The sequence below is a fragment of the Sinohyriopsis cumingii genome, chromosome 5 (assembly GCF_028554795.1).
Source record: "Sinohyriopsis cumingii isolate HCF-2022 chromosome 5, ASM2855479v2, whole genome shotgun sequence".
Classification (NCBI taxonomy): Eukaryota; Metazoa; Mollusca; class Bivalvia; order Unionida; family Unionidae; genus Sinohyriopsis; species Sinohyriopsis cumingii.
In genome coordinates this window covers 128,286,983-128,312,902 of record NC_142965.1, presented here as the reverse complement: position 1 = coordinate 128,312,902, position 25,920 = coordinate 128,286,983, and the positions used below count along the sequence as shown (strand labels likewise).

The 25,920-nt window shown below is 35.3% G+C and overlaps 1 protein-coding gene across 1 annotated transcript in view; it reads left to right on the top strand.

Moving 5' to 3' along the window:
* The window catches only part of LOC149800207 (uncharacterized), a 133,011-nt gene that overhangs the window by 85,706 nt on the left and 21,385 nt on the right, over nt 1-25,920 (top strand). Inside the window, exons 10-14 of the mRNA XM_089959777.1 lie at nt 1,717-1,823; nt 11,062-11,313; nt 13,845-13,963; nt 15,314-15,477; nt 22,864-22,991. Of these exons, the coding sequence (XP_089815903.1) occupies nt 1,717-1,823; nt 11,062-11,313; nt 13,845-13,963; nt 15,314-15,477; nt 22,864-22,991 (770 nt within the window). The remainder of the gene's footprint in view (nt 1-1,716; nt 1,824-11,061; nt 11,314-13,844; nt 13,964-15,313; nt 15,478-22,863; nt 22,992-25,920) is intronic.

Sequence of the window (25,920 nt, the reverse complement as noted above, 5' to 3'; positions counted from 1 at the left end):
AAAAGATGACCATTTACTGAAGAGGAATGTATGTTTTGATTTTTATCAGTAGCCATAGATAAGAATTAACCTTTTTTGAAATATGTTTAATGTGAATAGACCAAGTAAGATTGTTATCCACAAATACACCAAGAATTTTATCTTGAGAGGTCATATTGAGGCTCACATTGTCAAATAGAACCTGGAGTTTGTCGCTATCTAGCCTTGCTCATTTTTTTTGTGTTGTAACTAGTAGGGCTTTCATTTTTCTGTATTTATGATCATACTATTTTCCTTGCACCATACTTGAAGTCTGTTGAGAGCATCTTGTAAGTTATTTTCAAGTACTGTTTTGGTTTTACCAGTCTCAGACAGTGTAGTATCATCTGCACAGAGGTCAGTGGAAGAAATTCAGGTTCCAGTCTTAAGAGGTAAACAGTTGATAAATAGAATGAATAATAGAGGCCCAAGGATAGAGCCTTGTGGTACTCAACAATTAATATTTTTACTTTCAGAAAGTTGACCATTTAAAGATACTTGTTGCACTCTATCGGTTAAGTAAGAAGTAAACCAGTTTTGGGAGTTTTCATTGCATTGATAGATTTTTAGTTTTTCAAGCAAAATTTCATGGTCTACAAGATGCAAAGTTTTATGAAAATCAACCATAATAGTGCCTACCATTTCTCCTTGATCTAATGCTTTCAGCCATTTATCAATCAAAGATATAAGTGCAGTTTCACAGGAGTGATTCTGGCAAAAGCCAGACTGATTATCATGAATAAGATCATAAGTGTTTAAATAGTTCAGAAAAGAATCATGTACATGTTTTTCTAGTAATTTGGAGAGACAAGGAAGGATAGAGATGGGTCTGTAGTTATTTGCATCATCTTTTGTTCATGCTTTATGCAATGGTATTTTTGTGGTAATTTATTAGACCTAATACTTTCATTGCAAATGAAAGCTATGCTCTCTACAATTGCAGGTGCCGCTACCTTTAGTAGTCTTGGTCCAATCATATCAAGCCCTGTAGCTTTACAATCATCCATTTTCTAAAATATATTTCAACACAAATTTGGGACTCATTTCAGGAATTTCAAACTTTATATTGTTGGGTAGTTTTTTAGCACAAAAATGTTTGAGTTCCAGATGATCAGATGAAGTTCTGGGTTCTTTAAGTTTTTCAGCAATTTTAACAAAAACGTTGTTAAAAATATTTGAGATGTCAGTTGGATTATCAGTGTAAATGCCCTTATGATTGAGGGATAAAATTTCAGCTTTACTCATATTTGCCTGCACCAAACCCTTTAAACACTTTCCAGATAGCTTTGGGATTATTTTGGTTTTCATCAAGTACTTTTTTATAGTGCACTTGTTTGGCTTGATGTATCATTTTATTAACTTTATTCCTCCAAACTCTATATTCAGTTTGATTTCCTACTGATTTGGGATGTAACTTCAGTATGCTTCTATCTTTATATAGCTTCCTAAATTATTAAAGCTTTGTCATATAAAGATGAACTTAACTCACACACCTGCTGTCAGTTCTACTTAATATGCTATGTATGAGCTATAATGTCATTTTGAGTCACTAATTATTACATTACAGTATTTAAAATTATCAAAAGGTAGCATATTGAAATGTCATATTTATCATATTTCAAAGGGCTATTTTATTTAAGCTATTTGTCTATTATGGAAATTCTAACATTTGAAGAGATTTGTGTCCTTTATTTTCAGAACTGATTGAGGTTTGGCTGAATTCCGTACATCCCTGTGCACCATCCCATGATTCTGGCATACCCCCTGTTATTTTGGTGGGAACACATGTGGATAAAATTATGCAGGTACAACTTAGAGCCATTTATATCGCAGGTTTTTACCAGCTTTTCTTTTAATAACTCATTTGTTATTCTGTCAGTTCCTGCTATCTAGACCGCTTCCGTGGTCTAGTGTTTAGAGTGTCTCTCTTGGGTCAGTATAATGTGACTGGGTGAGACATCATGCTACATGTCTGAGGAATGATGTCCCAGTGCTACACATCACTATAAACTGCCACATTGCAGACGTCATAGCGATATGACTGAAAAATTGTTAAAGCTACGTTAAAAATCCAAATCACCTCACCTGCTATATAGTTTGCTGTGCATTATATGTTCTTGATATAAAAATATACAGAAGTTTTCTATTTTTCACACTTGTAAAGTTGGACAACAAAATAGACATCTTTCTATCAAAAATGAACCTAGATAAGTTTGCCACCCCCACCCCAACAAAAGATATATAAATAAAATTATCAAGTGAGCATGACAAATACTCCCAAGATTTCATGCCTCTAAAAATTCTTTCAGGTTTTTGGAAGATAATTGGTAGGTTGATTTTTAATGATGCTTGGAATGCAATATTGCATATATCATACTATGGAAATGGGAGTTAATTGTCCTTCTTGTGGATAGCATGAGGCATGTGGCCTGGATTGACCTAGATGGGTATCATACATGCAACTTTTGGATTATAGATTTTGCACTATCAACCAAGCTGCCATGGCTTCCAATTACTGAAAAACGTTTGAGGCTTAATTCTCAGACTTCAGAGGCACCGATTGTCACTGAAACTCATCAGAAACATAAAAAGCCTAAATAAACTGGACTGGTGTAACTACAGTGTACTAATGATGGTGTGTTTTTCTGGATGTAGATATTTTCAAGGGTAAATGTGGCACTTACATGATTGCTGTTTCAAATAATGATATACACATTGTACTACACTGTACCTTTTATTTTGCTCACATTATTTGAAACTGTAGCAACTGAACTCATGTCATACAGTTCTGTGCATCAGAGCTGTGTGTTGTCTCCATGCTCATGATACTATAAATTTTACAAAAGTAGGTGGTATTATAGAAAGGTAGACAGATGTATTTCTACAATGATATCAAATAATCTGGATGTTCTAGTTGCACTTCAAAATACAGAGGGAAAACCTAACTTTTTGGACCTGATTTTTGTTTCCACCCAAAATTAGCCCATGGTCAGAATCCGGTTTTGTGTTTGGATTTTAGACTTTTGGGCCTCATATCTAAGACAGAAATGTCTGAACTGCACTCAGACAGATGAACATTGCAAAAAGTAGGATAAGATGGGCATTTGGAATAAAGAGTGGTCTTGATATGAAAATGATGGGACCATTAAACAACAAAATAAAACCTCCAACTTTTAACCTTCTGCTCCTGCACAAGCGAAAAAGCCAATGAAACAAGATGATTTTAACATATCTAGGCATTAAGTTAATGGGAAATCACTTGGAAGTCGATATATTAGGATGTATTCAGAAATAGCCCACAAAATGTGTTTCCTGCTTGAATTTCAGATGAAAACGGCAAAAACCTCCAGGGGTTAATGAGTTATAATTTGTTACATTTTGACCTATCCATTCTAAGACATTGATGTTAATATAAATAAACCATTTTAGCTATTCATTCTAAGACATTGATATTAATACAGATAAAACAATTTTTCACAACAGATAATGGATCCAAATGCATATTTTTGCAAAGTTTAGCAATTAGGCCAACTATGTGAAATCACTGAAATTATGGCTATAATCGCTCAGAGAGCACTGAATTTTTGGGAACCAAAACTAAGCTTCAAGTCACTTTGCTGTGGAATGGGAATGACTTTTCCCCAGCAATTCATCGATCATCTCAGAGGGTATCCAAATCACATTCAGCACCCATGCCCCATTGTCCAGAGACCACATTGCTACAGTCTTCCCAAAGGATCCATTCAGGCCCTATGTTTGACGGCAGGAAAAATACAGTCTTCTCACCCAAAATGGTAGTAGAGATCATTTAGAATATAAAATCACCAGGGTTCTAAGATTATGCCTAGTCAAAAAGGCCAATAGCACACTTCCGCCAATCAAGACTTGAACTCTCTCATCCTTTATATACTGGCGCCATAGTTCAAAACTGGTTCTAAACACTGTTCAGATGAGCGACTTCACAGTCAGATTAGATGTATGCCTCCATGTTCCAGTACATAAATCCTGGATGTTATGTACCAGTTCATGGCACTCTTTTTTGATTTCAGCATCAGTCCCTGGGTCTTTACAACATGGAGTAGTGTCTCACACCAATACCATCTCCATCTCTGTAGTATCTAGATTGAAAATGCATGTGAGCTCAAAAGATCATAATGATGGTGTCTCAAATCCTTCCAAAGAATATATTTCCTTTGCCATCTGGGTCTCCACAATATGGCAGCAGATCTCCTAGTGCTGGTTTGCCTCTTTATGACCCCATTATTATAATGTCCCAGTTCTTGACTTAAGCTTTGCACACTGGAACAAGCAGTTCGAGTTTCAGTTATATAAGGTCATATCCTCAGCAAATAGGAGAATTTCATTTGGCTTATTGTCAGTGTTCCCTTGCATGTCCAGAATTTGGGAATCACCATTTGAATGGACACCAGCATGTCAGGTTTCTCTTGCCATTGTTTCAGGAAGCCATTGGATTGTGACCTCCTCAGAATTGACTTTTCCTCTAGATGAAGATCACAGTGAATACAAGTCATAGGACATGCTGGATAGAAAGGCTATACTCATTCAGTCTGATAACTATTGTAGTGAATTAATATCTTGGAGGAGCAATGGAAGACCGGATCTAAAGATCTGTGCCTCATAGTTTTGGATTTTCCCAGTTGGCGTCATCAGTGACAAATCCACATTCAAGTTCATCACATTCCATGCAGGTTTAACATATTGGCAGGCTTACCTCAAATGAATCAACTAATCCAAACCCAATGGTTAGATCTCACTTATCTTTTAACAACCTTTGAACTGTCATTCCCAAGGCTTTGGCATTATACCCAAATTAGAATAAGGTACCATCTGAATTACACTCAAGATTCTTATTGGCTCGTCTTTCTTACACAACCTGTTTCTAAGTCACTCTAACTAACAGTCAAATTTGGCAAGATACATATAGTACCTTGTCAGGTAATCCAAACTATGTTCATTTCCATCATGATAGAATGATTTCACTTTTCTTGCTTTCATTAGTAAGAATATGATCATCCTGTTCATGGGTGATTAGACATTTGTGGTCAAACCTCTTTCATCACCCCAGGGTCATCTACATGATCCAGAGTGGATTTTGAAGTGGTACCTGAAAAGATCCTAACTAGCTTGAAGAGGAATATCTCAATTGTACCTTTATTATCTTGGAGTTAAGGCTCTATTGTCCAGTTGGTTATTCAGTCTGTGTATAAAGAACTTAAACCAAATATCAACTGATGTAATTGCACATTTCACCTCATGAGGTTAGGGCAGTCAACACATGTCAAGCATATTATTCAAGCACAAATGATCCTAAACAGATATTTTACAGTCCGTGGGATGGTAGACTCAGATGACTTTCTCTAGCATTTACATCTTAGATCTCATCACAAAGAAACCAATCTAGTGGTTAGAGTGTCTGCCTTGGATGCAGGAGGTAGCAGGTTCGAACCTCGGCCAAATCATACCAAAGATACATAAAAATGGTAGTAGCAGCAGACTTGCTAGGCGCTCAGTTTGTGTTAGGACTGGTCGGCCTTGTGTCAGGATAACGTGACTGGGTGGGACATCATGCTACATGTCTACAACATGATGCCCTAGTGCAAGACATTACTGTAAACTGCCACACTGCAGACATCGGAGCGATATGACTGAAAAATTGTTAAAGCTGCATTGAAAATCTGAATCACACGCACGCATGCACATACAAACACCTCCATCACAAAGGCTCAGTTAGGTCTGGTTTTTTGGCTACTTCTTAGTAATGTGTTCTATCAACTTCTTTTTCCAGTCAAATGCAGCAAGGCATGTAGAGTCACTAGTCCTGATATTGCTCTTAAGATTTGAAACTACCATTCATACCTTAGGGCAGTGCTTCCCAACCTTTTTGAGTATGACAACCCCTTTCTTAACTTCAAAACATTTTGTGTTCCCCTCCACACATGTTAATAATTGAGAAAATGCATATCCCATGGAATAATCCTTTAGCCTCTCAGGGTTTTTGACCTACAGGTTGGAACCACTGCCTTCCGGAATCGGGGATGAGTCAAGGTTTGGCTGTAAGGGGATGTAACTACCTCTGCCTGTTATCTGTTTTCCTAAGGTATTTTGATTGTGTAAAGTGTTTCAAGAAGAATAAAGAAACGTTTATTGACAATACTTACCTGATCATAATTAGTAGTAACCAAATCCTATACCCAAAGGGAAATTACTCTTGTATGACTCATGCCTATGTGGGTAGACAACTTTTAGCATTTTTATAGCAAAATTTTAACTTGATAGGGTTAGATTTGCCAGTTAGTGGTCCAATGATTGTGTGTTTGGGTAAGTATTATTGAAGAAACTGAATTGGGTTCATGCAAATTTTATTGGGTGGAATCCAGTCAAATTTTTTAATGCAAAAAATGTTTTGTCATTGCATTTCAGGTGAAATAGTGATTATTCACCAGTTTGACTTTGGACAGGAATCATGTATATGTTGCTTTAATAATTGGATGCTTTCTTGTTACCTGTCTGTGATTTTTAACTCACCTGGCTGAAGGCCAAGTGAACTTAGGATTTTGCCCTGTATCCTTCATATGTTGTGAATCATACATGCATCACAGATCGCTATTTTAAACTTGTTAAAAACCACTGGACCAACTTTGGCTCAAAACATCCTAACATGAAGGTCTTTTAAATTTATACATATAATTGGAACTGCCATCAAATGTGACTAGAATTACTAAAAGTAGTAAAAACCTCATAAACCTCTGATTAGGATTTGAAAAGGAAGATCCTGGCAGGAAGACCATTACTCATCTATGCAGTGATACAAATCGGTCTTCAAGTATGGCCACTTTCACTAAAATAGGTTAGACTCATCTATGCAATGATACCAATCGGTCTTCAAGTATGGCCACTTTCACTAAAACACGTTAGACTCATTTATGCAGTGATACAAATCGGTCTTCAAGCATGGCCACTTTCACTGAAATAGGTTAGGCTCGTCTATGCAATGATACAAATCGGTCTTCAAGCATGGCCACTTTCACTAAAATAGGTTAGACTCATCTATGCAATGATACAAATTGGTCTTCAAGCATGGCCACTTTTACTAAAATAGGTTAGACTCATCTATGCAATGATACAAATTGGTCTTCAAGCATGGCCACTTTCGCTAAAATAGGTTAGACTCATCTATGCAATGATACAAATCAGTCTTCAAGCATGGCCACTTTCACTAAAATAGGTTAGACTCATCTATGCAATGATACAAATCGGTCTTCAAGCATGGCCATTTTCACTAAAATAGGTTAGACTCATCTATGCAATGATACAAATCGGTCTTCAAGCATGGCCACTTTCACTAAAATAGGTTAGACTCATCTATGCAATGATACAAATCGGTCTTCAAGTATGGCCACTTTCACTAAAATAGGTTAGACTCATCTATGCAATGATACAAATCGGTCTTCAAGCATGGCCATTTTCACTAAAATAGGTTAGACTCATCTATGCAATGATACAAATCGGTCTTCAAGCATGGCCACTTTCACTAAAATAGGTTAGACTCATCTATGCAATGATACAAATCGGTCTTCAAGTATGGCCACTTTCACTAAAATAGGTTAGACTCATCTATGCAGTGATACAAATCGGTCTTCAAGTATGGCCACTTTTACTAAAATAGGTTAGACTCATCTATGCAGTGATAAAAATCGGTCTTCAAGCATGGCCACTTTGACTCATCTATGCAATGATACAAATCGGTCTTCAAGTATGGCCACTTTCACTAAAATAGGTTAGACTCATCTATGCAATGATACAAATCGGTCTTCAAGTATGGCCACTTTGACTCATCTATGCAATGATACAAATCGGTCTTCAAGCATGGCCACTTTCACTAAAATAAGTTAGACTCATCTATGCAATGATACATATCAGTCTTCAAATATGGCCACTTTCACTAAAATAGGTTAGACTCATCTATGCAATGATACAAATCGGTCTTCAAGTATGGCCACTTTCGCTAAAATAGGTTAGGCTCCTCTATGCAATGATGCAAATCGGTCTTCAAGTATGGCCATTTTCACTAAAATAGGTTAGACTCATCTATGCAGTGATACAAATCGGTCTTCAAGTATGGCCACTTTTACTAAAATAGGTTAGACTCATCTATGCAATGATACAAATCGGTCTTCAAGTATGGCCACTTTGACTCATCTATGCAATGATACAAATCGGTCTTCAAGTATGGCCACTTTCACTAAAATAGGTTAGGCTCATCTATGCAATGATGAAAATCGGTCTTCAAGTATGGCCATTTTCACTAAAATAGGTTAGACTCATCTATGCAGTGATACAAATCGGTCTTCAGGTATGGCCACTTTCACTAAAATAGGTTAGACTCATCTATGCAATGATACAAATCGGTCTTCAAGCATGGCCACTTTCACTAAAATAGGTTAGGCTCCTCTATGCAATGATGCAAATCGGTCTTCAAGTATGGCCATTTTCACTAAAATAGGTTAGACTCATCTATGCAGTGATACAAATCGGTCTTCAAGTATGGCCACTTTCACTAAAATAGGTTAGACTCATCTATGCAATGATACAAATCGGTCTTCAAGCATGGCCACTTTCACTAAAATAGGTTAGACTCATCTATGCAATGATACAAATCAGTCTTCAAGCATGGCCACTTTCACTAAAATAGGTTAGACTCATCTATGCAATGATACAAATCGGTCTTCAAGCATGGCCTCTTTCACTAAAATAGGTTAGACTCATCTATGCAATGATACAAATCGGTCTTCAAGTATGGCCACTTTCACTAAAATAGGTTAGACTCATTTATGCAATGATACAAATCGGTCTTCAAGTATGGCCACTTTCACTAAAATAGGTTAGGCTCCTCTATGCAATGATGCAAATCGGTCTTCAAGTATGGCCATTTTCACTAAAATAGGTTAGACTCATCTATGCAGTGATACAAATCGGTCTTCAAGTATGGCCACTTTTACTAAAATAGGTTAGACTCATCTATGCAATGATACAAATCAGTCTTCAAGTATGGCCACTTTGACTCATCTATGCAATGATACAAATTGGTCTTCAAGTATGGCCACTTTCACTAAAATAGGTTAGACTCATCTATGCATTGATACACATCAGTCTTCAAATATGGCCACTTTCACTAAAATAGGTTAGACTCATCTATGCAATGATACAAATCGGTCTTCAAGTATGGCCACTTTCACTAAAATAGGTTAGGCTCCTCTATGCAATGATGCAAATCGGTCTTCAAGTATGGCCATTTTCACTAAAATAGGTTAGACTCATCTATGCAGTGATACAAATCGGTCTTCAAGTATGGCCACTTTTACTAAAATAGGTTAGACTCATCTATGCAATGATACAAATCAGTCTTCAAGTATGGCCACTTTGACTCATCTATGCAATGATACAAATCGGTCTTCAAGTATGGCCATTTTCACTAAAATAGGTTAGACTCATCTATGCAATGATACATATCAGTCTTCAAATATGACCACTTTCACTAAAATAGGTTAGACTCATCTATGCAATGATACAAATCGGTCTTCAAGTATGGCCACTTTCACTAAAATAGGTTAGGCTCCTCTATGCAATGATGCAAATCGGTCTTCAAGTATGGCCACTTTCACTAAAATAGGTTAGACTCATCTATGCAGTGATACAAATCGGTCTTCAAGTATGGCCACTTTTACTAAAATAGGTTAGACTCATCTATGCAATGATACAAATCAGTCTTCAAATATGGCCACTATTATTAAAATAGGTAGACTCATCTATACAATGATACAAATCAGTCTTCAAGTATGACCACTTTTACTAAAATAGGAAAGACACTGTTACTGAATATATTAAAGCATCTCAACAACTCCTATTTCTAAACAGAATATTGATATAACTTGACTGAAAGCATTCTCACATGACGATCATTCAAGTTGGTACTAGCAATGCCATTCTACCATGAAATTCTAACTTGGCAGAAAGCATCCTGGCATGATGATCATTCAAGTTTGTTCTATCAATGCCATTCTGCCATCAAATACTGCTCTTAAGAAAAGTAAATAAATCTTCATATAAAATTTTCTCAAAATCCATTCAATTTGACCAAAGCATAGAGGGCTTTTAAATTTGCATAGCTGTTGCTGTTCAACATTTACAAATAGTCATCACTACTACAAATTTATTTATTTTTAAAATTTTTTCCTCCAAAACTTAACAGAATTTTATTACAGTAGATAGTATCCTGAATCGAGGCACTTTAAGAAATTTACAAATGATACCAATCAACTCTCAGACATTAGAACATTTTAAAGGATTTCACTGAACTGGAGTTGTCTGAGTGGTCTAAAGAGATTGCTTTCATAAACAACTGACATCTTGCCTCTTTCCATGTGGGTTCTAGTCCTGGGTTTGGCCAATGTGGGTATGTGAGAAAGCTTGCAAGTAGGTTCCCATGGGTCAGTGGTTCCTTCCAAGGTTTTCCCAGGTTCTACCTCCACAAGTTATACAGACCACCACATATAGCCTATAATGCACTAAAAATGGTGTTAAACCCAAACAAACATCTAACTTCACAAAGCTACCTAAGAGAATGTTACCAAATTAGAATAAAATTATTCTGGCATAAAGGAATTTCATTTTCAGATGTCTTTGCTGTTACCAAAAATAAATTTCAAACTTTCTTTTATACATGTTTCAAAGTGTTACTATATTTGAGGAAGAGCATCCTGGGATGAAAACCTTTTTAAATTTATAGAAAAGATGTTGTTTTGCTATCGATATGGTCACTGTTACTGAAAGTTGAAAAACCTTTCAGTTATTTTTTCTTCAAAACTGCTAAATAAAGTTTGGCCACTGAAGTCCAGCCAAAAGTAATTAATATTGCCATTGGTTTATTACACAGCAATTCTCAATATTCTGTGAATACTGCTGTCAGTGATAAAGTAGTTGGGTTTGAACTTCCTCACTTTCTGACCATCTTTTTATTTTTAGATTGATCGTCATGAGATCTGTGAAGGATACTTCAGAGAAATCCGCACTTATCTCAGTGACAAACCTACTAGGTTTCACTTGGTTGACGAGGACTTTGCCATTGACAACACCATTGTAGACAGCAAATTGGAAGATTTGAAAAAGAAAATAGTAGAAGTGGCATCTCAGCAGCCATACTGGGGTGAAGAAATACCTGCACGGTGGCTCCTTCTGGAACAAGCGTTGATGAGGTTCAGAGCGGATGGAATCAAGGTCCACATTTACAATTTAAAACATGAATGATAAACTTTAATTTGTTCATTCCTACACTGCTATAGCAGACAGTAATATCATATTGCTTAACTGCCATCTGCCTGTAAGTCAGTCCGTCCATCCCAGACCCATTTTAGCACAATAACACAACACATATTAAACTTAGAGCCATATTCTGGTCATAAGCAGATGAACATTTTAGATTTTAAATTGTTAGCTATACTGGTCAATGACCAGACGAGTTTATGGTAGGGATGTGCAACGTTCAACAGTCTGGTTTTATCAGGTTACATTTCCATCATATGTGTACATTTAAAAACCACTATCTGACAGGTGCCCAGAAGGATGACACACATGTCTGTGTTCTGGGATACCCTGTTGTTCATTGTCTGTTGTCTTTTCATCAGTTAGCACAACTTTGTTGTTTCCCTCTTAAATCACTTTTGTAACATTGCCATGAAACTTTACACATTCATCGCAGTGTCTGGTTGGTCTTAAAGGAAAATGCATTGATCAAACACCACTAATGTTGCCACATTGCCTATCTTGAACATTTTGTTATTGTTACTTCTCCAGAATGTTAGTATCGAACATGGGGATTTCACTAAAAGACTTTTTGTGATGTATGATTGGTTCTAAATAACAATGGTGGCACATTCATGTCCAATATGGCCACCAATCTTTTAAACTTTGTTATTGCTACTCCTTCTGAATGGAAAGTTATATTGATTTGAAGGTTTTACTGGAAGACTTTTTATTAATTCTAGTTGGTCCTAAGTAAAAAGTGTGACATATGGACATTTAGTATGGCTACCACAGAAGCCATTTTGAATTTTTTTAATTGTGCCTCCTTCAGAGCAAATGGTCTTATCAACATGAGGTTTTCACTACATGATTTAGTTTGATGTCTGGTTTGTCTTAAATGAACACAGTGCCAGTCTTGCTTTTAACATGGTGCCACAGTGGCCATCTTGAAAATACTGAGGTTTCTACTTCTTTCAGATGGAAAGTTGTGGAAATTGGGTTTTTGCAAGAATACTTCATATGTAGTTTAGTTGATCTTATATGAAAATCATGCCAATATGATGCCCGCTATGTTAAATCATGGCAGCTTTCTTGACAATTTTATTATTGTTGGCCACAAATATAATGTTTTGGATTGGGTTTAGACCGATTGTCACATCTGATTGCTTCTTACAGAAACAATGATGCTAATCTTAGGTAAAAAAAAGGCCATCATGGTAGTCATTTTGGAGTCCTTGTCTATGATATTTCTTCTAAATGAAAAGTCATATGATCATGGAGTTTTCACAAGAAACTTTTTATGATGTCTTGCTGGTTTTGAATGAAAATTATGCCAGTTTGACATCCGATATGACCACTATGGTGGCCATCTTGAAATTCTTATTTTCAGTGCTTCTCCAGAATTGATGGTTTTATCAACATTCAACACAGGTTTTTCACCAAAAGACTTCTTATGATATGTAGTAGGTATTGAATGCAAATGGTACCAGTCTTCTATCAAATATGGCTGCCATAATGGTTGTTTTGAAAATCTGGCCACTACTTCTCATTGCATGTCAGGGTTGGCATGTTTTTTTTTTACTAAATGTCTTCTGTTGATGTCTAGTTTTTCCAGAATGAATAGCTTATTGATTTTGCATCCAGTACATTGGTTTATTTATAAATCTTTTCACAACATACTATTGAGCTGGTTTCAAGACTCATGGTTAAAATGATGAGATGATCTCATCTTGATTGCCTGGAACTATTGGTGTGGAGGACAGTTGAGCATCAATCCATTTGAGTGACACTTGTTTAATCATTTTTATATGCATGTTTTGCACTTTTGGACTTTGTGACAGAAACTTTAGCACAATTGATAAAACACCAGTCATGATAGACATAGGGAATTTAGAAGGCCTTTTTTTTAATAGATTTTCATGTCAATGCAGCAAATTTTGGAAGTGTTTGCACATTTTGGAACCTGTTTTAAATTTTGGGCTAACCATAAACCTTGTTAACATAATTGTGCAAAAGTTACGTCATCTACAAATACATACTTTTTATTATATGTTTTAGTAAAATGATGCTTACAAGTGCATAAAACATATTTGCAATGCTATTGTAGTTCTAATTGAGCAGTTTTGGAAGCATATTTTTGATGACAGAGATGTCTATGGAGCAGGGTTTGCTTTTCTACTCAAAAAAACTTGTTTGTCCACATGAATGCAATATGTGAGAAATCTGACCACTTCAAACCAAGTAACTCATTGGATGATACACAGGAGGATCACCATTTATTAGAGTGTAACAAATAAAAGGCATACATTTGTCAAACAATAAATTTGCAGGAAGTCATTATCCATTTTTATGATAGAGAAATATTTTTACATGTATACTGTATGGTACTTGTCACATATTCAAATTAATCATGCCATAAAAATTTACCTAAACAAAGAAAAATGTTGACACTGAAATTAACACAGAAATATATTCTGTCAAACTAATGATCTTTTTGGGGTCTACAGGTGATACCTCGAGTCAGGTTAGAAGACTTAAACCAGGCAGGAGCTATTCAAATAGCCACAGATGAACTGGATGTGTTTCTTAGATTTCAGCATGAAATCGGCACAATCCTTTACTTCAGGTAAGACTGGAATTGTTTTCTGTTGTGATTATTTTCTTACCCTACATCAAAAGCAGATCAGTTTTTAAAGCCCCAATGCTGTCATTATGTGCAAAATGTTGTCTGTGCCAAATCATCTGAATGATACTGTATCTTGTAAGATAAATATTGGTGGGTACCATAAAAACCAGATAATATCAACCGTTTTCAGTGAAAGCTGGAACCAATATTTGATGACATCACTATTGTAAACATAAGCCAACACCATGCATGTTGGATATGGTAGGTGATCCTTATGTGATGTACTATTCTCATTTTGTGTTTGATATGATGCGTTTGCAACTATTTTTTTCTTTAAAGGCCCATTTGACATTAGTTTTTACAACTATTTACCCAAGTCTTATTTTTGTGTAGTGCATGCTTTTTGTTCTCAGGTCTACTTAAAAAAAAGTGGGCCTGTCTCTCATCATTCTCTTTTAAATCGATTTGCCTGCCACTAGCAAATGTTGTTCACTAATGGAATTTGTAAAATGTATCACATCACTACTTTCGTAGCAGTCCTGAAAGAGAACAGAATTATGAGTGACTTAGTGACTGAATTAAGAGGTTGTACCTCTTAACTCTAAGCTTAATATTTTGATTATTTCCTGTTTAAAAAGACCATGTTGGCCTTTACCCATATGTGGTTGTTTGGCTGTTATGGACAGGTTTGCCTTACCATGAATGGTTGCTATAGACATGTTTCTCTTTTCCAATGAACTGTTTGTTCTATAGAACTGTTTGTTTTTACACCATGGATGACTTCTAAAGACAGGTTCGCTTTTTCATGTGGTGTCCACTATGGACAAGTTTGTATTTTACCATGGGTGGCTGATATAAACAGGTTTGACTGTATATCCAAATTGTCTCAAAATTGACTACAGTCTATTAAGACAGAGTAATTTTCAAACAACTTACAACTTTTATAGCCAGAATAACCTGAGCAGCATCACAGTGGGACACTTACTGCTTTCTCCAGTGAAGAGCTTATACAAATCACAATATTCTTTCAATCTTAAAAATTATTGATTGCAAAAACAGGAGTGAGAAACTATTGCTTATAAGGATGCTAAAAGCAAAACCTTGGTCAGTATCTATTTTCCATACATTTGCTTTTAATAAAAGTGATTTGTTACAGACAGTGTGTTTTGCGTTAAGAAACAAACCATGCCCATAATTAGTTTACCTCTAGCAGGCAGCTAGTGTCAGACCACTGAGTAATCAGTGATTGAGTAAACATTTACTGTTCTCAGTAAATAGTATGAATGAAATATAAAAGTTGAAAATGTTTGAAACTTGATATTATTTATACTTTTCTTCTGTCATCTACAGCACTGAAACATTGAAAAATAACATCGTTTTGGACCCACAGTGGATGATTGATGCCCTGAAGTCCCTCATTACTGCTGAAATATTTGTCTTGAGAAGTGCCCTGGCTGTTTCTGACAAGTGGTTTGTGTTTAAGAACACTGGAAAACTTTATCCAGAATTGATTGGTTTGTAAATTTCTTATTTTGTAAAACACATTTTCAAGAATATGTCTTCCTCTTTACATTTCATGTTAATTTACAAATTGGGTTTTTTCTGATGAAGTATTTGTCCCGATGCTTTTCAAAGAAATTATAATGCCTCTTTATTAGTTTCATGTACAATTGTCTGGGCCAGATCTACAGGGAATAGAAAAAAGTATAGTTCACAGCAAAGATAGATAGGTTTGTATTGTAATATTTCTGTGGTGAAAAGGTTTTGACTCTTATATGAAAAGTATCTGCATGAAGTTTCATCTTAGCGGCCCATATGTCGTCCAGAAAAACACGCTGGGAAGATCATCCATCTGTAACCCCTCCCTCTTAAAAATAAAAATTTTTTAAAAAATTAAACCTACTAAACTGCTGATCATACCCATGAAAATGATGATGCATGTGAATGTGATGCTCACTTTCTTCGCATGTTCGTAATCTTTTTCTAAAATACCTTCTTGCAGTGATGATGAATAAAATGCCTCAGTATTTGTTAATTGAGTTTCAGCCAGGGTCAGTATAAGAGTGAGGGAACTAAGGATATATGCCCGGGGCCATAAGGGGGACCAGGCTGAACAACATGTTTAATTTTATAAAAGAAAATAAAAATTGAACACAAACTAGAAGAGGCCGAGGTGTTTCTTATCCCGTTGCCCATAATCACTCTCTACATCCCTGGTTTCAGCAAACTTGTCCCAGTCACTTATATATTGCTAGAGGTACACACCTTTTCTAATTAGCAAGTCAGTGCTACTGGTACAAAACAGACAGTGTTTTGAAGTGAACCACAATTGTCCAAACTTAATTGTCATGTATTTTTCCATGTTATTTGGAATAACAGTTATTAGTGCTTTTGATGTCATTATAACTGCTTCCGTTATTAAATGGCCATCATACCCATGAAGGTTATGAAGCACTACAGGAATTTTTATTTGACTCTGTTTAGTTAGTAACTAAATTGTATGCACTATGTGCACCTCTTCTATATATGTCAGTGATGTGACAGTGATCATGACTTTGGAACTTTAAGTTCCATCAAAAGAACCATCACAATTCCAACAAGTGCCATATGAAATTCATAAATATCATCAGGGGCCATCCATTTAGTACGTATGCAAAAATCTGGCAAAGCTTGACACCTCTCCCCCTCCCTGTACACATGCATACTTTTTTACACACACACACACCTGCATATATATGCTTAATGCAAACACACGTGCATTAGAACAGCCTATATTTAATCCATGCAAAAACCATAAAGGATTAATAATATTAACGTGTTTAATAAAATGGATAGTCCACCGACGTTGAATGTCTGGCTACATCAAAGAAATAAGCTGCGTATCTTTAAACAGTTTGTCTAGTATCTGCTAAAATTCAAATGCTGACTGACAGTCAAACAGGTTATGTATTTGACAAATTATTATCGAAGTTTCACCCCACCCCCAACCCTGATTCCTATGCACATGTACATAATCAGTATACCCCCCATTACAAGCGTATGCATTTGAGTTACCCCTCCCCCTTCCATGTGTACATACTAAATGGACAGCCCCACACTGGTTATAAATCATGTAAGCTGGCAAGCAATGTTGTTGTCAAATCCATTTTACTGTAACCTGAACCAATTTAAGAAACACAGACTGAATCCTTACCATGATACAACACTCAGTTTGCTGATCACATCTGATAACCTTGTAATAAAATGGGACTTGTTCAGCAACTTGTACTGTAATTGTATTAATTGGGAATTAATTAATTTAGTAATTCACAGAATTATTTAGATATTCATTGTCAGCATAGATAATATAAGATACTTTCATTTTTTATGCACAGATGTAAACTTCAAAACTGTTTTACAAGGTTCTGGCATAATCATATGCTGGTTTTACACTAATTCCACCATAATTACAATGCTGAACAATGAACTTTTTTCAGTCTCAGAATTATGCCCTTCACTTCATATATTCTGAATGATCCACTCCTCTGTTTATTCTAACCACAGTTGGAAAACTGGAAAGGAGAGCAGCAACTGAAATTTCTCTTCCTGAACAAGGGTGGTAGGAAGGATAATACTGACCACAGCAACCACTGTCCATTTGTTTTGACAATACCAAGTCCAATTATCTAATCCCTAAGTTCAAAGTCATATAAGGCACGAAAGTACAGACTGCAACCTTGTATTTGTGAGACTGTCCTAAAGAAAGAACACCTTTTTACCATTTTCTTTTATCTTGAGAAGACTTATGATACAACTTGCCAGTACAGTACTGTATTTTGAATGACCTTCAGGACATCGGTCTCACCTGTTAATGTTATGATACAACTTGCCAGTACAGTACTGTATTTTGAATGACCTTCAGGACCTTGGTCCCACTAGTTAACAGCTAGTTTTCATTTCTAATATTTTAAATGAAAGGCATTTCAAAGTAAGATTAGGTTCAACCCAGTCTGATTAGCGAGAACAAGAAAGAGATGGATGTACCTCATGGTAGCATCTTATGAGTGACATTGTTTAATATTAAAATTAACATTTGTAAATTGTTGAAATCCTGATGTAGACTCTTCATTGTTTACTGATGATTTTCTCATCTGTTATCATTCCAAAAATTCAGGTTAGATGCAGAACTCGGGGGGGGGGGGGGGGGGGGCAGAAACAAGTAGGCAACATATCTCCAAGATGGAATCCCTGGTGGGAGCCCTGGAGGAAAAGTCCCCAGAAGACTCTGCATTGTAATCATTTCCAGGGAATAATGTACTCTTGCAGTGAATGAATTCACAATCATTAAAAAACACTGATCTAGTCCTAGAGTCAATGAACTCTTTGTAACTCTCATGAATGATTTAAATAAATAAATCCTCTCAAATTATAACAAAACACAACTAAGCCTGATTCCACAAAGTCTGATGTTAAGATGTGGAATAAATAATTCTAATACAATCAACTTTTATTTAAAAAGCTAAGACACGATAAGAGATCTAGAATGAGTGTCATTTTCATATCAAGTTCATAACCAAAATACTTATAGAAGTTTCCAAGGTCAAATGGTCATGCAGACATGTTTACAAAAACATGACATTATCATAAAGTACAAACCCACAATCATGGACAAAATTAGCTATGTAATATGCTGTTTAAAAATTGTCTTTGCAATCTACACTCATGAAAAAAGCTTAACACACAATATAGATATGCATAACATTTACTGTTTATGTCTTTTATGTATCAGTAGGTTTGAGGTTGCATAAATATACATAGACTTAATGCTCTGTCCCCAGGGGCCCAACAATACAGAAAAAATGGTGTTATTTTCGGGTTAAATGCCATTTATTAGGACATGATAGGCTATACATTGTGCAGACCTGCCATCCCTCACAAATTTGGTGTGAATTTCATGTCAGATGCATGTCACAAGTTGTGTGGTATGCAACGTTTTCTCCATTTTCACTAGACTTCAAAAATTTAAATGTGTCTATGCAAACACTGTTGAACCTGCAAACATATTTCTTATTTTTCACAGCATATATTTTTTCAAATCTGTTAGCATGTGTTTCAAAATGGTACCATGATTATATATTGAAAGGGCTCAAGACCTGTAATCTGTACACAACACAATACTCAATACTAAAATGTTGAAGAGCAAAACAACTTAATTATGTGTATAAAATAAATGCATCATTGCATGATACAAGCACTGATTTGATTGGTTCTTAGGTCAATAACAACTTCATTTACAGATTATTATAGTCCATTAGATTTTATTGAATGCTGTTTTAGCTGGAAATACCAATTCTTGGCACATTTTTCATTTCTGAAGGAATTTGCAAATCATTTGATCAGAAGATGTGATCTAAACTGGAAGACTAACAGACAATCTGGGAAACTTGGCATATATGAAAAAATCGATCAAATTGTATGTCATTGAAATTACTTTATGAGCTGTTTATAATCTTCAGCCTGACTCCCAGGGGGCCATGAGGAAAGTGTCAAAGAATGTAAAAGTAATACATGGATTTTAATAGCTAAATATCAGTTTGAATTTTGACAGAAAAGTTAAAACCATCATAAAAATAGTAAAGTATTGGAAAGTTTTATGCGTGTCAGGGGCCAAGCCTAAGGTGCAGTAGTTTACAGTCATCAACTTTTCTCTGGTTCATTTTTTAAACAAATCGTGGTAACCCATGATGTACTGTAATATTAGTTATCGAAGAAGGGAGCATTCAATCAAAATATCTAAACTGACTTGACTGAACTTGACAAAACATTTGCACACAAGAAAATGTATATTATCTCTAAAGTTATCAGTTAATCTTTGCATAAATTATATCTTAAGTAAATAGCAACAATATTACTTTGTTGACATAATAATCAGTTTCATTTAGCAGAAAATACAATTCCTGTATAAAAGTATATGACTTAACACCAACCAGATCTGGTATAATCTTGTAAGAATCACTTGTTAAAATATTTGATTTCATCTTGCATAGGAAGGCAATATTATCCACATGTTCCTTAGTCATACCAACGCATGCTTTCCCTCTGTCCATCTATGTACAGAAATTATTTGGTTTCTGCTAGATTCTCTACATTGGTAACAAAATGTTGCCTCAGCAGAATGCATTTTTTCAAAGTTCTGGTTATTTTCTTCACTTCCTGTGTGATAATTTCAAACTGTGCAATGGGAGTTTTTGTGCATGATTTTTTTAAAAGTTGTTGATTTTTTAAGTTCTTATTTATGATAGTGTCAATAAAACCATTAATACATATTTTGCCATTTTGGCCATTTAAGCAAGATCAGGTCGTCTTAAGTCTCTTGTTTCAGTACAGGTTTTTACCTTACAAAGATACAAGTGTTCAATAACTATTCCTAAAACAAGTGTTACCAGTCTATGCTCTTATAATAAGTAACAGAGAAGGGTGAAGACAACAAGCTTTGAAAAATTTAACAAATAATTTATTTCCCTAGAATTCACAGTGAAAAATGAGATGAAAAAAGAACTTACAGTATCATAAATCAATCAAAAAATAATCCAAGAATTAAAGACACAAGTCCTAGTAATGAAAAGTCCTGAATGAAACTCAGTTCAAATCCCAAAGAGATCCAAAATTGAAGGTGATGATGTGTATGATACCTACAAAGTACTGATATGTCAATAGTCTCTTGTTAAATTACAGAAATATTACTCCAGGTTAGAATTCAGTATGAATTCCATTGAATGTCTTATCCAAGAATTTTATCAGAGCATTTTTGTATTTCCAGAGAAAATAGTCACTTGAATTCAATAATTTGCAGAAAATAAAATTCAGCCCAAACTGGTCACAACATAATACAACGTAAAGTGCTAGATGTTAAAGCACAACGGGTAAAATCCTCACAGTCACAAGGTAATATAGTTCTCTGCTTGACCCCAGGTCACAAATTAACATTTTCTAAAAACAACCATTACCTTATCTAATTAGCCTTGTTTACTTACAACACAATAGCCTATAAAATTCACTTTGGAATCTCCAAAACCCTGACCCAAATCAACATGTTTATCTGAATAATAATTAAGTTAATAAGCTTATACACATGGAGAATAATGAAGCTATTATTAGTTGTTTACATAACTGAAATATTAACAAATCTGAAAATGTAAATCAGGTCAAGCAGAAATGAACTCAATGATGGCCAAGGTCAAGTTCAGCAAACAGTGTTACATTACAATAACTTGTAATGAAATAAAACAATTTAAAACTAACAGACAAACAGTTAAATTAAATATTGTAGTATCATCAGTTTTCATAGAGGACAATTTTCATGGTTTTCATTGTTTCCCCGACCACAAATTTAAATCCCCAATGAAAAATGAGCCACGTAGGATGATGACCGTCCCCCCCATTTTCTTACAATGTTTCATTCCTAGAGATTAACACAGCTACTAGTATTTGATAAATCATGTTCAGTACTGTAATTTGGTACTTAAATATTAGGTTTTACATGTGTTTGTTTTATTTTTTATTTTAATATTTTGAAACAAGAATTATAAATCATTTTATATTTTGATGCACACATTCGATAAGGTATCTGATAACAGTAATTTTACACTCACTGCCTTAAATCGACATGTGAGGTAAGTAAGGATAGAGAGAAAATAGAGAAAAAGCATAAGGTATTCAAATAATAGTAATGTCGAAAATGTTATAAAAAAAATAATACAAAATAATAGTACATGAAAATTAAAATTTAATACATATTCAGATTGATCCTTCATTCAAATACAACTGTTTTTGAAACATTTAAATCCTTCTGAAAGTACATTTCATTTTATCCATACATTTTTATTTGAAAAGAACAACAATCCTGTAAAATACTATAACTGTTTCTTGAAACACTATTATAAATGAAACACTACGTATATACACCAATTACAGTAGAGTATTAAAGCTCACACTTCACAGATTTTTGGACAAAGTCACTGTATCAACATCGTATCAATCAAGTCTCATGGTACTCACAAATGCTTCTCAGGTAAATAATCCCCAAATTGCTGAATTAAACATGTCCAGCTGTCTCAAAACTACTGATAATGAGGTCCTATGTTTCACTCATTGTCGCGTGAACTGCAATTATCCATTCAGCATGAATTGGCTTAATGAATGAGGTTGCAAGGTTTACTAATACTGTGCACTGATCGTCACCAGTAACATCTTTTTACTTATTGGCGTCCATGACCTTTTTAGCGTACCACTCGTGGAAGTGTGACTTAATTCTTCATTAATAACCAAATGGCCTAGTGTTGTTGGCTGTTTGTCGGCTTCCTTTTTATGTTGAATACTCAAATGAAAGAATGGCAAAAGTGATTGATCTTGACAGGTGGATTTTTTTGTGCTCATAGAGATGGAAGTATTGTTTTAGTGTTGTTGGCTGCATCGGCTTCGACTGATGTTATTCACTTGGTCAAAAATACTGTGTAAGTATTGAACTTGCCAGGTCTTTGATTTGTGCTCATACAGGTTGTAGTATTGCTTTGAACATTAAAGTGACTGCCATTTGCATCAGTATAGTTTTGTTCTTTTGTATTCTTTATTTTGGGTATTTGTAGAGGTTAAACCATGAAATTAAATACCTAGTAGTATGCAAACTTTGACAGGCAATACCATGAATTTAAGTACCCATGACGATGCTTTTTTTTATATAAAAAAGCCAAAATAATTTTACCCAACAAAAATAAATGATACTACAGTATACATAACACAAGTAGGACTAATCAGAGACAATTCAGTCTTCATCAGCATGTTCGAAAGAATACTTTTCCTCTTATGTATCTGCATCCATTTGTAAATTTCAGATACTAATATTATTCTATTCTTATTTTAAGATGCTGTATGGACAAAAGAAACAAATCCATTTCTCCATGACAACAAGCAACACATCTTGCTACTCATGGAGCATTTAAACATCATTGCCAAGCCGAGATGTTACAGTGAGGATGGGTCTGAAATCAAGGTCAGTTGACTCTAAAGTCAGAATTTGGATCTTTCCTTCCCCTGTAATCTGTCCTTTGTTATCAGACCGCTCATTAGAAACAATTACTCTGTCTTATATATTATTATCTTAAAACTGTCCCAGAGTCCCCCTTCTGCTACAAAAGCTAGCTGAGTCACTACCCAATCTGCCAACAAAACTGTCCATTGACTATACTCATTCTACCGATCAAACCATCATGAGCAAATAAGCCTTGTAAAACAAACCTGTCTCAAGTGACAAGCCCTTAGGCTGCCCAAAAAATTATCCCAAGTAACTACACCTTCTATATAACAAGCATAGCTGCCAACCCTCATGATTTTAACATAATTTTCACAACTTTTTCAGTGATTCATGGATTCATGCCACAAGCAAAAAATTCACAAATTCTCCAATTCTCGATTATTATAAATCTTGAATAAAATAAACAATTCCCATTAAGCGCTGCTTCAGTGCTGCTGGTTGCAATGTTAGTAGAACTACAGTTGATTGGTACAGTTGGCCCGGTAGCAAGCATTTTAGCCTATTTTAATCCATATGTATAAGAGTAGTTTTACAAATGCTTTTGAGAGAAACTGGGGCCTAACTGGAATTTTGCTCCGTGCATGCGTCACAAACACTGATTTGAATTACCATTCGACATCGCATCTAAGATCTTGAAAATGGCATCACCACCAAGGAAAAAGAAATGTATTCCTCAAAAAAAGACGTTTAATTTAGAATATACCAGAAATTGGACATTGTGCATTCAGCCATCAAGCGTTAATATACATCATGCTTTCTGCACACAGTGTGTCACAAATTTTAGTATTGGGCATGGTGGCAGACACGATGTTGGTTGCGAAAAACATGTAGAGGTTCGGAAAATTAAGAATTCACAGATTTCAGCTCTGGAATATTTTAAGCCATCGATGGAAGACCTGCAAGCTACCTACGTTGAAGCATTATTTGTGAGTTTTCTTGTTGAACATAATCTACCTTTATCAGCTGGAGACCATGCTAAACATTTGTTCTGACGAATATTCCCGGACTTGAAGATCGCTTCACAAATTCATGTCAAAATTGACTAATTTTTATCATTATTTTTTGTAATACTAATTGTGAGCCTGGAGGGTTAGCAGTGATGCATGGTATAATCCCGTTTCCCTTTTTTTAATGTCATTAGATATGAAACATTATAAGAATTAGGATAAAAATTAAAACAATTCTGGCTAATGGGTTGATAATGTCAGCCCATCTGTCAGTCGGATCAATACTCAGATCAAGGTTCGTGTCATTTTCGTAGACTGTTATTTGTAGGGTCACTTAAGTTGGTGGTTTAATACATTATGTTGAGTACTACAGCATTTTGTGAATAGTACCCGGTGCTGTAGCCATCATCATGAATTAAAGCACTGTGACCCAGTTTTACAGATTAAATTATTTCTGCTTACCTTCTGACTGAGCTGTTTATTTTGGTTAGGGTTTTGGTTTAGGTCATTCTTGCAGACACCATGAATCGCATAAGCTGGTATAGGTTTGTCTTGTGGAGTACATGTGTTGGGAAAAAACATGTGGAACATAACATGTATGCAAAACAGAATTCAATAATCATCATTTTTTCATCTTGATTTTCATATTAATCCTATTTTGTGTGATAAGATCTTACAAGGTCTACGATGCCAGGCTTTGAATCCTTTGTAACTGGTGCAGAGAAAACATGTTGATCCAAGCTTTTCCTCTTTAAGTTATATTGGAGATTTCCTTTTGTTCCTGTTTTAGAATAAAAGGTGCACTGTATCTACTCTGAGGGTCTATAGTACTGCAACTTCCAAATTCTCTCAGAGTAAGGCAATCAGTTCTGAAACGCATCTTGCTGATCTTATTAAATATTTTTAGCTACAGTGATTTGTCTTGCACTCTCTTACCCCAAAATGGAAGCTTTCTTGTAGTCGTTGACCAAAATTCATTATGAACCTTTCAGGACCTCACACTCAAAACCGTTTTTACTTGCTCTTGCTCTTGCACTTTCGAGAAATGCATTCACTTATAGCTTATCTGTGGACACAGGCTGTCTCCGGTTTAATGGAAATCATGATTCTGTTTCTCTCCTTTGTGTCCCGGGATTGTAAGGAAAACATGTTACCATTGGTAGCTCCAATACTTATAGAAATGTCCAGTCTCTGTTGAATCTGTGCTGGTGAAGATCACAATAGACTCTCATGACCAGTTAGGGTCCTCTGTTTCTATCTTAGAGAATCTAAAGATAAAAGAAGAGTAGGAAATGTCTTTTCCTTCCTCATAACGGCTCCATAGACATATCTCGTGTTGGATTGTCACCACAATTAAGAGAGCATTATCAGTCACTTATGTTCAAGACCTCTCCTTTATGAATCTAAAAGCCCACAAGAATTGAGCCTACCTCAATCACTCTTCCTCGTAAGACTTTCCATACTATCTTCTCCATTTACCTCTATACATTAGCTGAATAAGGCAGATGCATCTTTTCTCTGGGACCTATTGTTGCTGAACAACATGTGAATCAGAGAGAGAGAATAGTATTCTCAAATGATAAGTATCGATCTATCCCACAATCGTAAGTAATTTCATCTGTTCTTGATTAGTTATAACAAGAGAGCATCATCTGAACCACCTAACTGACCAATTCAACTCCACAATAGCAATGGGTAGTGTATGTTGCTGCTATTAACATTCAGGTTTTAAGGGAAGGGGCTCAGACTAATTTGAATTATGCAATATGTTCCCATCGCTATTGTTGAATACCTCCTCCCAGCTTGCTCAGATGTGCTGGCAGAATCATCATCTATGTCATTTCTACACATTACCTAAGCCAGGTGTGTTGTTGGATTGCATCATACAGACAAGTTCCTCTCTGTGGGAGGTGTATTCACATCAAATGCATGGTGTTTTT